Source organism: Nelumbo nucifera, chromosome 6 (genome assembly GCF_055504915.1).
Source record: "Nelumbo nucifera cultivar China Antique chromosome 6, China Antique-T2T, whole genome shotgun sequence".
Lineage (NCBI taxonomy): Eukaryota > Viridiplantae > Streptophyta > Magnoliopsida > Proteales > Nelumbonaceae > Nelumbo > Nelumbo nucifera.
In genome coordinates this window covers 18,152,935-18,165,212 of record NC_142654.1, presented here as the reverse complement: position 1 = coordinate 18,165,212, position 12,278 = coordinate 18,152,935, and the positions used below count along the sequence as shown (strand labels likewise).

Below are 12,278 nucleotides of genomic sequence, written 5' to 3'. Positions count from 1 at the left end.
TATTTGTACTCCTTCCAAACCAGCCTTATGAATTTGCAATGTATCCATCAATATGAATATATGACACCAGTATGGTAGTGTATCAGTTAATACACCACTGATATGCTTCTGATACTCACTGATATGCTATCTATATGGGGCAATAACACCCCATTTCTTACCATTCTCCATATCGATTTTTCAAAGATATGATATAATATGCCTCGTATCGAGTGTATCATGTCAAAATTTTGAACATTGCTTATTATGGTTACTATAGGTTCCTAAAAGGCAAAATACTTAAACTACCTCTAAGTATTAGCAAATGAATTAACACTTGCCCTATTGTTTAAAAAATTACTTAAAATACCCCTAAGGTTTTTTGACAATTGACAATAGTTAGCATCTGTTGATAGAAAGATTCAAAAGACTATTTTACCCTTCATTATTCAAAATTTCGAAATTAAGACATTTGAATCTATATAAAAAGAAAACCCTGTGGACAAGTTCACTGAGAGAATGGAATCACCAACATTGATGGAGGTCTGATAAGGTGGGATGAAAACCCAACTCTCATCTCTCAAAGATAAAAATGTGAAGAGCATGAACCATCACTACTACATGAATGATTACTTTGTTCTGTATTAGAACAAAAACAAGACAATCTACTTCAAAATTCAAATCCTCCCTTATAATGTGAGAGAATCACAACTAGAGAGAACAAGAGGAAAGATGCTAAATACTTTGGTCTTGTCCTTCATAACTTCCCTACTGAACCATCTCAACATTCCCATTTTTTGTAACACTGATTTTCTCTACATGTCTTTTCCTGACTGCCAAATGCTCTACTGCGTACAGCATGGTTCCCTGCCTATAGACCAAAAAAATTAACCCAATTCATGGTTATTAATTATATCCATCTGGATCATTAATTTCCAGATGCTTTTCTTGGGCAATTTCAAGTCATCATTCAATTTGGTTCTTGACCTATGAAGTTATTATAGGTGGACTGACCGACTCTAATCTCCCTCTATAAATGGAGAAGGTCCCAACTCTCCCAGTCTTTCGAATCCAGCACGAACCATTAGACAGATTATCGATGGAGAAGGTCCCAACTCTATCAATCTAAAACTTTATATATTTAATTTTTTTTTTTCAATGTAAAATTTCCCTCTCTTGTCTATCAAGGTAAATAGTAAAATCTTCCTCCCAATCTCTCTTTGCTTCTCACCGGAGAGCTGAAGATGAAAAACCGGATGAACATAATTCCAATTTCCATGGTATAAAAGTGTAGCCTTTATAGAAAGCAGTTGAGGCTAGGTGTTTCAGTTGTGCTTGCTTGTCCCTAGCCTTGAGGCATAAGACTGTCAATGAACTTCGAAAGTCTAAGACCTTAAGTGACATTACTACATTGGATGAAGACCGTGTCTAATGATAATAGGGTGTAATCAAGCTGAGTTGAGTATTGGGTTATATGAGCTCGACTTGTCTCAAAACTTTGGAGCTCTAAACTTGACCTTGAGGCGATACAGATACTCAACATAATAGAGTACTAATTAGACTAGATTAGCTTGAGTAGGCTTACAGCCCACTCCAATTGGATATTATGGTGATGTTTGGCACCATTGTCGATTTCTCAGAAATCACTGCCACGCCGGAGTCACATCAGTGATTCAGGAACCAGTGATGAATCTGTTGTTTGGTGGGCTGTTTTCAACAAATTTTGACAAATCAGTCCAAAATCGATTACAGAAATCGGGCTAGTATGAGGAATTGCCACACTTTCAATATAATGATTCCCCTTTACTTTTTTCATGGATGATGGATGACATGACACCTAATGTGGATGGAGAATGAATACAAAAGAAATCACTGTTGATAAACACATCCAAACAAAAAATATTTTCAATTTTTTTCAGAAATTGGCTTGGAACCAAACAAACAAACAATATTGCCAAATTCCAGAAAATCAACAAATTTTGAGAAATCGACAAAGCATGGTACAAAAAACACCACCTACGAAGCTGAATTCGATTGTTAACAAATTGAGTTCGAGCATTAAGCGAGCCAGGCTCGAGATGGCCATTGAGTAGTCTCCTCTCGCTTACACCCCTACGCCTGATCACCATCAAAAGTTGAAGACATGAGAAACATCTCCATACTTGTATGTTTTGATTAATGGGGAGATGTTTTCAATGCACAGCTGCAATTGCTGTGAGGCGCGCGACTGGCGAGGTGGGTGTGAGGAGGAAATCGGGATTCATATAGACCCAAATTCTGAACTCTCAAGTACAGAAATTGGAATTTTCAAGAAGAAGATTCTTTTAATACATTTCTAATTAAAGATTTTTCAACTCTTGCTTTTCCCACCCGCTGTTAAGAATTTGTCTCTCTTAATCATAAATGCAACAGTGGAGATAATAAGAAAATATTAATTACCGACTGCAGAGGGATTAATGAGATGCCCCATGAACAGCATCACTCCACTCAGATCATCTCTCACCATAAACATGAATGAATGATCTGCTACGAAATCTATGGGGGTGGGAAGGTAAAATGGCTGAACTACAGTAGCAGTACTAGCAGCAGTAGCCTCGGCTCCTGCTTCATCAATTTCGATGAAACATTTATGGTAAGATCCTGAAACGTAAAGGTTACGACCATCCGACGACGGGCTTATTAGCATGTCAGTTAGCTCTGCTTCGTTCTCATCAAAAGGCAACGGTAATTCTAATCCCTTAAGGATCCTTGAAGCTTCAAAGCCAAATGAGATCTTGAACTTGGGGATCCAGAAATCTCTTACTTGGATTTGTTTAACAGGGAGATGGCGATCCATAAATCCTGGATCGGAAGCCACCTTCTCGATCAAATCACGAAGTCCATCTCTCTGATCGGGAAGGAAGATGTACATAGAAAAGCATGTGCGGTAATCGTCTCCTTGCTTGTAAGGAAGTCTGAGTACTTTGAAGCCATCGCAGGAGCAAGCAAATTGATCAGACTCGCTAGTCATGAAGGGAACCTGGACCTTGCTTCCATCAAGCAGATAGAATTCAGACACCTTAGTTTTCGATTTATCAAAGCGCTCTTTCCATTCTCCTTTGAAATAGAGTGCATTTGCTAGTAAAAGTCTTGTATCTCTACCAATGGAGTCGTGAGGGAGGACATTCTTGATTAGCCCATTTGTTTCCTTTTCTACCCGTGTATTCACATCCACTGTCACCTCCAGGGGCTTCACGTTGTGGTGGAAGGCAAAGTGATCAGTATGATTCTTCAAGCTGAAATGGGTTCTGCATCGGAGAGAGAGAGAGAGAGAGAGAGAGAGAGAGAGAGAGAGTCAAGCTCACCTTATTCAAGAAATCGACGGTCTCGGCTTCTGCTTTATATACTATATTAACAATATCTTTGAATGTAGGTTTTAGATTAACAGATTTTTCAATCCAAACGCCGTTGACGAAATAGAGGCTGGGGCCTCCATTGACGAGAGGTCCTTTGACGGAATCGACGAGTTGGCGGCCAACCTGTTGGAGATGATCGATGTTCTGGGACTTGAGGAATGATAACATCTGTGACAATGTTCGACCACTGGATCCGCAACCCACAAGGCTCAAACCGAGGTAGATGGAAAAGGGAGAGAAGACAAAATTGGAGTTGCTATTGGCCTCCTTTAACCCGGCGTACTTGGCGAGTTGCAGACACGAATCGGTCTGCATACTCATCGGTAGCCTGAATTCCATCTGCATTTTGGAAGTTAGGATTAGGATAGAAGGCTCAACTGAACTTTGAATTAATTGGTGAAGACGAATAAGGAATATGAAAGAAGAGCCCTTCCGATTTTCCAACAGAAATAAATATAAATCTCACAGCGCGTACGTCGTACTGTCGTTGTAGTAGCCTGATGGAGAAGGGAATTCTCAACCTTTAATTGGATGAAGTTTTTCTTTTTTTTTTCGACGTAAAATGTGGGGGCCACAGAAATGCATCTAAGGGCTGATTTCTCTTCTTCATAACTTCATTTGGATCCATCCCTACAGAGCCATGACCTTTGACTAAGCTTCTTTCTTGCAACCGGTTTTCGGGTCGGGTGTGGTTCTTAAGTTTCAAATAACCAGATTCAACTATTTTGATGTTTCCAGGTAGCAGCAATAACAGAAAATTATATAAAAATTCCATTCGAAGAATTTGAACAACAGTGGGCTCGGGTCATTTCAAAGTTTATAACTATTCTCAACCCAACCCGAGCCGATTTGCACCCGCTAATCCTAAATAAATTATAAGCTTTAACACCAAGTCCCCGTTAAGTTATTTATGAGGGTAAGTATTGCACCGGGTAAATGTTTTTCTCAAAGAAGTGCATTTATCTATGTTTTTTTATTTTTTAAGTAAATAATATAATAATTATTTTAATCATAAAAATTCTATTATTAAAAGGGGTACTTTTGTCACATTTAAGTATTAACAACTTTTCTAAGATGGGTAAATAAAACAAAATTTTCACCTGTGAGATAGGTATCACTTATCTGGGTAAGTGATGCTTAAGAAAATAAACTTTCCTTAGTTTCTACATAAATTAGACGAAAAAGAATATGAGTTTTTTTGCCATTAGGATTCACAATTCCATTAACCAACTTTCTCCCCTCTCAAAATCCAAAAACCGAACGCCCCTAATTGATACAATCAGAGGGGCTGGATCCCCACATTCTACTCAATTTGGCGATCATTTGTTATGGAAAATACCTTGATTATCTTGATCCATATATAGTCTCTTTCATTATCCTCCAATATGCTTTCCCCGTATTTAGAGCTTACAAAGTACAAAGTACAAATATGTATATAAATACACATAAAATAATTAAAATATATTAGCCTCAATTTGAAAAGAGTACAAATACAAATTTATAGAGTGTAAAATCTTATATTTTGTATTATTTTCTATTTATATACGATAGATATTTGTATTTATAATCTTTATAAACTGAGCCTAAATTTAAAATTGTTTATGGATATACTAATAGATGCATATAGTTTCATAAATACAAATATAAATATTATGTCAAATTTGGGATGGGTCAATTGCCCGGGCCTCAACCCTAACCCAATTTAGAAGTCAAGTTAGATTCATATTTTTTTTCAACCTAAACCCTAATTTGAATTTCAACCTTTCTCAACTCAATTCAAGTTAATTCGATCTCAGTTGCAACCTTAGTTTTTATTTTTATTTATTTTTATCTTATATCTCTACTGCAATTAGCCAAAGAACTTACCAAGCCGCCATATCAATTTGTAGTTACACCCTTGAATTCAAATCTGATTCATTTAAGCGTGGTTCAAATATGTATTTAACCACTAAATCAAATATGCAAATATGAAAATTTTATTAGTTTTATAAATTTATGACAATTTTATATAAATCTATTAAAATTTCAACCAAATCAAATTGGAATTTATATTTTATACCGTCTTGCCATTGAAATCCTTACCCACCCATGGAAGAAACTGGATTTACTCCTCATACCAACCTCACAGCACATTGCAGCCGTACAATGATAACATCACCCTATGAATGACAACATACAAGTATGATCATGGACGATGTTCACATGAATGCATGGCTGAAAGTGCTATGCAAGGTTGGTGTGAGGAGCAAATCTGGTTTCCTATCACATTGGTTCCCCATAGAATGTGCATCCACAATACATTTTCCCATGACAAATACGAGAGATGTTTCCAATACACAGTGAGATATGTTTTGTGGGAGACAATTGGGACTCCCATGGAGAGTGTTTGCCATCTGATAATTTTTAGCACCATTACTATTTCCTAGTAGTTTTATGTAGGAGATGGGGGATTCAGTCCTCACGAAATGGTGTTCACCATAATCACAGCCACTAGCATATGTGCATTAGGAATATTTAGATCCCTATAAACAAAACCCGTTTAGTTCACCCCTATAAATCTTAGCTCCACCCTAGAGGTGGAATGAATTCTAACCGGGGATTTGATGTCAAGACTAAGAGGTACCTATAATTTCAGATTTGTGAGGAGGAATACAGCCTACTTATCCCTAAATAAAAATATACAAAGAACGGAAATATTCTCAGTACAGTACATGGTGGCTGTAAGGACGGTTGAGCAAGGTAGGTTTTCTGAAACTTAATTCGAGTTCTTAATCATGTAGCAAAGCCATGTTTCTCCATCTCTATTATTGATTTTTGGGATGACTTCTATTAGTTTTAGGTGGCTATTCATGGTGGATGCTCTGGGTTGAAATGCTGAAGTTCCAATTTCGGGTTCGGAGGGACCCGTACACGTTACACCTATTATTATCTGACGAATGATCACCATTCTCTAACTTCGCCCGAAAAAAGCTGGACCAGATGAGAAAGAAGGAAATCGTATTTTTGGGTAATAAAAAAATGGATTGAAGTTTTTTTTAAAATGACTAAAATGTCCCGAGCAAAACCCAACCTTACAAATCCGGTCAAACCCAACCCACCAGCTTCGGTCGTGTGTAATGAAAATGAGTCGATAGGTTCTTCCTTTAGATGGAACAAGGATGCCCGCATTTGGGCGGGGAATGTGGATTCAATATCGAAGGTAGTTACAACAACGCCAGGAGAAGACAAACGAACGACACTCCCACCACCCACTCACAGAGAGACAAGGAGAGAAATTGTAAGAAGCAGAAATTATAAGCAAATATTCCAAGGAAGCTAGCAAGGAAGAGAGGCCAGCCAGAGAAACATAATGGCACATGCACAGCAACGGAGAGAGCCCGAAGAGTCCACAGAAGAAAAGGTGAATGATACGCCTGTTTCTTTCAAATTCAATGCCCAGGCACCTGAATTCGTCCCAAGATCACAGACCCAGATGCCCATTACCGGTTATTTCTACCCCTTCTTTCCCTTTCTCGGTGGGAGCAGCGGCTCCGATTGGTTTTACATTGCAGAGCAAGAACCGGTCCAATATGTTGCCAATTCGAATGTCACGGTGCCCAACTCTTCGAAGAATTTCCTCAGTGATGATCTCCGGCAGAAGATCATTAAACAGGTCCGTTCTCTAGTCTTTCTGGTTATGATCGTCGTTCTTAGATTGATATATATCGTTATCTGTGTGATTATTTGATTTGGCTTTTAGTTTCTTATTTCGATTTCGTTACATAACTTGCAGATATTTTTGTTTTGCCAATAATTTAAGATTTTTGAATTGGGTTTGATTAGATTATCCTTTCTTGTTTACATGGGACGAATTACTACCAATAAGAAAGGACATGGAAAGGAAAGCAAATGGATCACAGGCCTGAACTTGATTGGAGATTCCCCGAAACCATTGTTAGGGAAATTATTATTATTTTTATTTTACTCGGTGATCAAATTGTGTGGCGTAGATGGGTGCTTCTTAATCTTCTGCAAGATCTTTTAAAACGTTTTCAGAGGTTTATTGTTTTAGAGTGCATTTAGAGGCGACATGGTTTGATATAATTTCATTTTAATCTGGATTTGTATTTGAGCACGTAAGTTCTTCATATGAAGGAACCATTACTGTACATTAATAGAAATTAGAAATGGCTTAGTTGAATGAAATCCTAAAATGACTACTCTATTTTTTATATCATTTATTTTTCATTTTCTTTTTCTTTTTTCTATTTTTAACTAATCTCATAAAATGAAACAATTCCATCCATCTCTTGAAATGTTTCCTTTATTTATGGGAAGCTTTCTTGCATGTGGCTGTGATCTTAATCTTGTCAAAATTGAAAAGAAGTCTAATATCATAGTATTCATGCATAAACTAAAAATTAAAATTTTCTTGTTCCATGACGTCTGATCTAATAGGCATCTAAAACACCAACCTTTTTTATTTTTCGGTTTGATACTATGTGGGTGCATGTAAAATTAAGGAAAATGAATAGCATCTTGAAAATTGTTGTTTCATGGTTTTCGGTTGCACATAAAATGGCTGTGGAAAACGAATTATGGGAAAATAAGATTCCTTTTAATTTTCCTTAAGTCATTTTACAAATAGGAGATTGGTCCTCTCAACTCATATTCAGGCTTGTTGAAAATTAGGAATATGACCGATTTCTTTTTTATTTTTTTATCATATATCATTTTCCAAGAGAATCATTTCATATTATCTTCATATTATGTGCAACCAAACACAACCATTATGTTATTAAGATCAAGGCTTCAACTTTGCAGTTTCTTCTCGAATACATGAAGAAGGACCAGAGTTTTTAATCTTGTCATGAACCTCTTGATATTGAGATTCCAAATTGTGGTTACCTTGCTTCATTATCTCCACTCTTTGCAACAACAGAAGTGTGTATCTGAGTTAGATTATTTCATGCAAGTATACCATTTCATGATGGATTTTTTTTAGGTTGTTAGAGAGAAAAAATGATGGGCTTTTAGGTTTCAGTTTTCTATTTTGGTATCATGATTTCAACCAATCATATGTTCTAGTTCCTTAGCTTTGGGTTTCCATGTTGGTAACAGAGCTTTTTCTATTATGTCTTCATCTTCTTGTTCCTTCCACATTTGAACTTTGGATGCACTTCATGTATCTGCTAAAAGATGGTTTGCAAGTGTAACAGGTAGAGTACCAATTCAGCGACATGAGTTTGATTGCAAGTGATATGCTGGCGAAACATATAAATAAAGATCCTGAAGGCTATGGTAAGGAGTTAATCATTTAATGAGAAAAAAGGTCTGATCTGTTTTAGAAAAATCATTAGGAATGGTTTTATGGGGTTTTAAACTAAACAACTTTTCTTTAATAAATTGTATTGTAACAGTTCCAATATCCATTATTGCATCTTCAAAGAAAATAAAGTCTCTTGTTAGTAACAATCATTTGCTCGTCCAAGCACTCCGAGGCTCTTCAAAGCTTGTAAGGTTTTCTCAAAATTTTTCTGTTATTTGGACCAATAAAGTAATAGGTGTTGGTGTATTCTAGTATCTCTATGACTTTTGTTTCCTTTTCTGTTTTTTTCTTCTCCCTATTTCTCATGTTTTGAAGGTTGTGAGCGATGATGGAAAGAGGATTAGACGGAAGCACCTTTTCACAGAGAGAGAAAAAGAGGAATTGCAGGTTATTTAATGGAAGACAGCTCCTGCATTTCATACCCATGCACCAATTCTTTGTGTGACCCAGAGCATTTTTCTTCTAAAATTGCAGTGTCGAACAGTCGCTGTTGAGAATTTACCTGAAGATTACTCTCATCAAAACCTTGAAAAGATATTTGGTGTGGTTGGAAGGTTGGATATCACCCGATCACAGAATTCCTTTTAGCATTCTACGTACTTACCAAGGAATCCTCAATGCATATTAACAAGCCAACCTATGTGATTAACAGTGTGAAGACAATTCGAGTATGCCATCCCCAAGAATCAAATACTTCTCGTTCTAAAGGCGATGTGTTAATCAGTAACAAAGTATGTACCTTAACACCACAAGATCCAATTTGCATCTGAATTTAGGCATGCGACTACTGAACAAAGGTTTTTTTTTTTTTTTTGACTGGTCAATTATCTTGTTCACCGTCTTTTTTCTCTCTTGAAAGCTGCATGCACTTGTGGAGTATGAGACTGTCGACCAGGCTGAGAAAGCAGTAAGTTTTCTCACACAGCATAGAAAGTGACCTGTTGTGCTTGTTTCTTCATGTTATAACAGATTTGAGGGCTTCTCATCTTCATCAGGTTGAAAAGTTGAACGATGAGAGGAACTGGAGAAAAGGCCTTCGTGTAAGACTGCTACATAGACGCACGGTATGCCTACTTAATTTCCTAAACGATCTTGCTTGCTTGTATTCATCAATATTTCATTTGATGGCAGATTTTTTTTTTTTTTTTCAATAAATGGTGAAATTGTTTGATGGTAGATGATCATCATCTAAGCCTTGTCCCACCCATATGCAGTCAGCATTTCTTACTACATGAATACGGTTTCGCCATTCTATTATATTCATTACCATATCCGCCTTCAAATTATGGACGTGGAAATCGATTCTTACTACTTCTACCCAAGTCCTATTTGGTCTGCCCCTAAGTCGTCTACTCCTACATTCACTTCATTGATACTGTTGCAGATGGTCTTCTGTGCACATGGCCAAATAATCTCAGTCAACTTTCTCTCATTTTATCATCTATTAGACCTATTCCTAGGTTCCTTTGAATAAATTATTTCTGACCTTATCCTTTCTAGTTTTACAACGCATATGCCACACTCATTATTTGTACATTATTGTTTCTTAATTACCCAACACTCTGTTCTATACAAATTATAAAATAGCTGTCTTTATAATTATTCTTTCAACCGAAATGATATTCACCTATCATATAAGACTCTAGATGCACCCTTTTTGATGACAAATAAATTGGTTTAGATTTAGGCTCAGTTTAGAAAGAGTACAAATACAAAATGTACAGTGTAAAGACATACAGAATGATGCAAATACAGTGTCAGAGTAATAAACAAAAGTTGCACTTTATTTAATATTTAGATTGTAAACTTCTCAGATTTTATTTTATTTTTTTCCAATCTTGAAATGCCCAGCCAAGATCTATTATAAAAAGTAGGAAGCCGGACTACGACCATTCTGATAGGAACTCAGAAGAGGATGAAGCACCACCGTCTGAATCACTTGAAGACTCCTCTCAGCCTAATAGCATAGAACATCCCATGGAAAGCAATGTAAGTGGACGTATTAGTTAATAAAGCGACAGGCGGCAGTACTTATACACTAGTATGATATATACTTTGTTTGATAGGCTGAAGATAGCTCCAGTGGATCAAAGAAAGGGTGGGCAAGGGGCCGTGGGAAGTCCCGTGGGCGCTGTCAAAGTCACAACGGGCGTGGTCTGCTTGCACCTTCCCCACAATCAACTAGCTCCGTCCTGTCTGAAGCAACAACGATCAAACAAACTCCCAGGGGGCCAAGAATGCCTGATGGGACCCGAGGTTTCACCATGGGCCGTGGAAAACCATTGAGCTTGCCGTCTCATACGACGTCTCAGGCCACTCTACCTCTCGACTGATGAGTTCTGCTGCCTGCTGCTGCTCTTTAAAGTTTAAACTATATCTGTGTTCCCTGGTGAATGCGCATTAGGCGTCATCGAGCGGTTATTTAGCCAGTAATATTACGTGGGCCAGGTTTATCGTCCATTGGGTTGGTAGCAATAATTGAAGGCATTGTTACATTGCAATCAGCATATCCAAAGGAAAAAAAAAATCATGGTTGGCTTCTTGAATCTTTGGTGCAGTCTTCTATTTTCTGTACACCTTCATAGGTCTGCTTAGTTTTTTCTGTATGTATAAACGGAGTTGAATAATGAGATTTAACGTGTGAGATTTTCTCGTCGCTGTGTAATTATTGTTTAATAATAATAATAATAACTACAAAAGAATTTTAAACCTAGGAAAGTATCAACTGGCCTATTAGCTCAGCTGGTTAGAGCGTCGTGCTAATAACGCGAAGGTCGCAGGTTCGAGACCTGCATGGGCCATATTTTTTAAAAATCTGTCACTTTTTCGTTGATGAAACGATCGGGTGCAGAGTTTGGGGGACCAGACCGAGTTAGGAACACAATACATTCAAAACTCGAGAATGAACATTAGCTGTTTAGAAAATTGCTTCACCAGTTCGATGAACGTATAAAATCTTCTAGGGCAAATATTAGAGTTCTTCTACTCAATTGATGTTCGTGTTGACAATACTCTAACCATTGGCCAACATATTGAGCGGGTTGGCATCATTCACGTCCATCGTCAGTGCCATCACCACCGTGGAGATGTGATCGTCCAAGGATGGCTTCATCTTCTCAGAGACAAAGGAAACAAAAGAATAACAATGCCATCGTCATCGTGGAGCTAGTTGGTGATGGCTTAATCTTCTCATTTCTCTATTCGAAGATAGAGAATAACAACAACATAGGATGAATGGTGCAGGAAACAGAGGGAGAACAAGAGGATGAATGGCGCAGGATGAACTAGCAACAAGAGGAGCCGTTTCCCGTTTGAAAGGGACATTGATGTTAGGGTTCGAAATGGGTATATTAAGGGATAATATTGGTCATTTTCAAAATATTTAGAGGCATTTAAAACATAAGGCAACATCTGAAATGTGTCAGAGCACGTTAGATTAGTAGGCGAGTTCTTACCATTTCAGATCTGAATTAGGGGTTCAAAACTTAAAATCAAACATAAACTAAAAGATAGGCGAGTTATTACCATTTCAGATCTGAAAAGTATTATCGAACACCACCTTAATAAACAAAATTACCTAAATCTGCAAGATCTGT

The 12,278-nt window shown here is 37.3% G+C and overlaps 2 protein-coding genes and 1 non-coding gene across 3 annotated transcripts; 2 read left to right on the top strand and 1 right to left on the bottom strand.

The window, feature by feature from the left end:
- Positions 1-2,004: 2,004 nt before the first annotated feature.
- LOC104591369 (serpin-ZX-like) lies at positions 2,005-3,762 on the bottom strand. The gene is made up of 2 exons (XM_010250159.2): positions 3,324-3,762; positions 2,005-3,208 (listed from the first exon to the last, which is right to left on the bottom strand). Exons 1-2 carry the CDS (start codon positions 3,717-3,719, stop codon positions 2,411-2,413), a joined length of 1,194 nt encoding a protein of 397 aa, XP_010248461.1. The 5' UTR covers positions 3,720-3,762; the 3' UTR covers positions 2,005-2,410.
- A 2,761-nt stretch (positions 3,763-6,523) lies between these two features.
- On the top strand, positions 6,524-11,333 carry LOC104591134 (la-related protein 6C-like). The gene is made up of 10 exons (XM_010249920.3): positions 6,524-7,026; positions 8,573-8,654; positions 8,774-8,868; positions 8,998-9,069; positions 9,157-9,236; positions 9,335-9,413; positions 9,542-9,589; positions 9,678-9,746; positions 10,534-10,671; positions 10,749-11,333. Exons 1-10 carry the CDS (start codon positions 6,724-6,726, stop codon positions 11,013-11,015), a joined length of 1,233 nt encoding a protein of 410 aa, XP_010248222.1. The 5' UTR covers positions 6,524-6,723; the 3' UTR covers positions 11,016-11,333.
- A 76-nt stretch (positions 11,334-11,409) lies between these two features.
- Positions 11,410-11,483, top strand: TRNAI-AAU (transfer RNA isoleucine (anticodon AAU)). Its single transcript has one exon. It is a non-coding gene; the product is annotated as a tRNA-Ile (tRNA).
- Positions 11,484-12,278: the final 795 nt, after the last annotated feature.

What these genes read in the sequence shown, in the direction of transcription:
- LOC104591369 (XM_010250159.2), bottom strand. Translation starts at nt 3,719, where the DNA reads ATGCAGATGGAATTCAGGCTACCGATGAGTATGCAGACCGATTCGTGT. An exon ending in CCGTCGATTTCTTGAATAAG is followed by an intron (nt 3,209 to 3,323) that starts GTGAGCTTGACT and finishes CACAACGTGAAG; the next exon opens with CCCCTGGAGGTGACAGTGGA.
- LOC104591134 (XM_010249920.3), top strand. Translation starts at nt 6,724, where the DNA reads ATGGCACATGCACAGCAACGGAGAGAGCCCGAAGAGTCCACAGAAGAA. An exon ending in TCGACCAGGCTGAGAAAGCA is followed by an intron (nt 9,590 to 9,677) that starts GTAAGTTTTCTC and finishes CATCTTCATCAG; the next exon opens with GTTGAAAAGTTGAACGATGA. An exon ending in AACATCCCATGGAAAGCAAT is followed by an intron (nt 10,672 to 10,748) that starts GTAAGTGGACGT and finishes TTTGTTTGATAG; the next exon opens with GCTGAAGATAGCTCCAGTGG.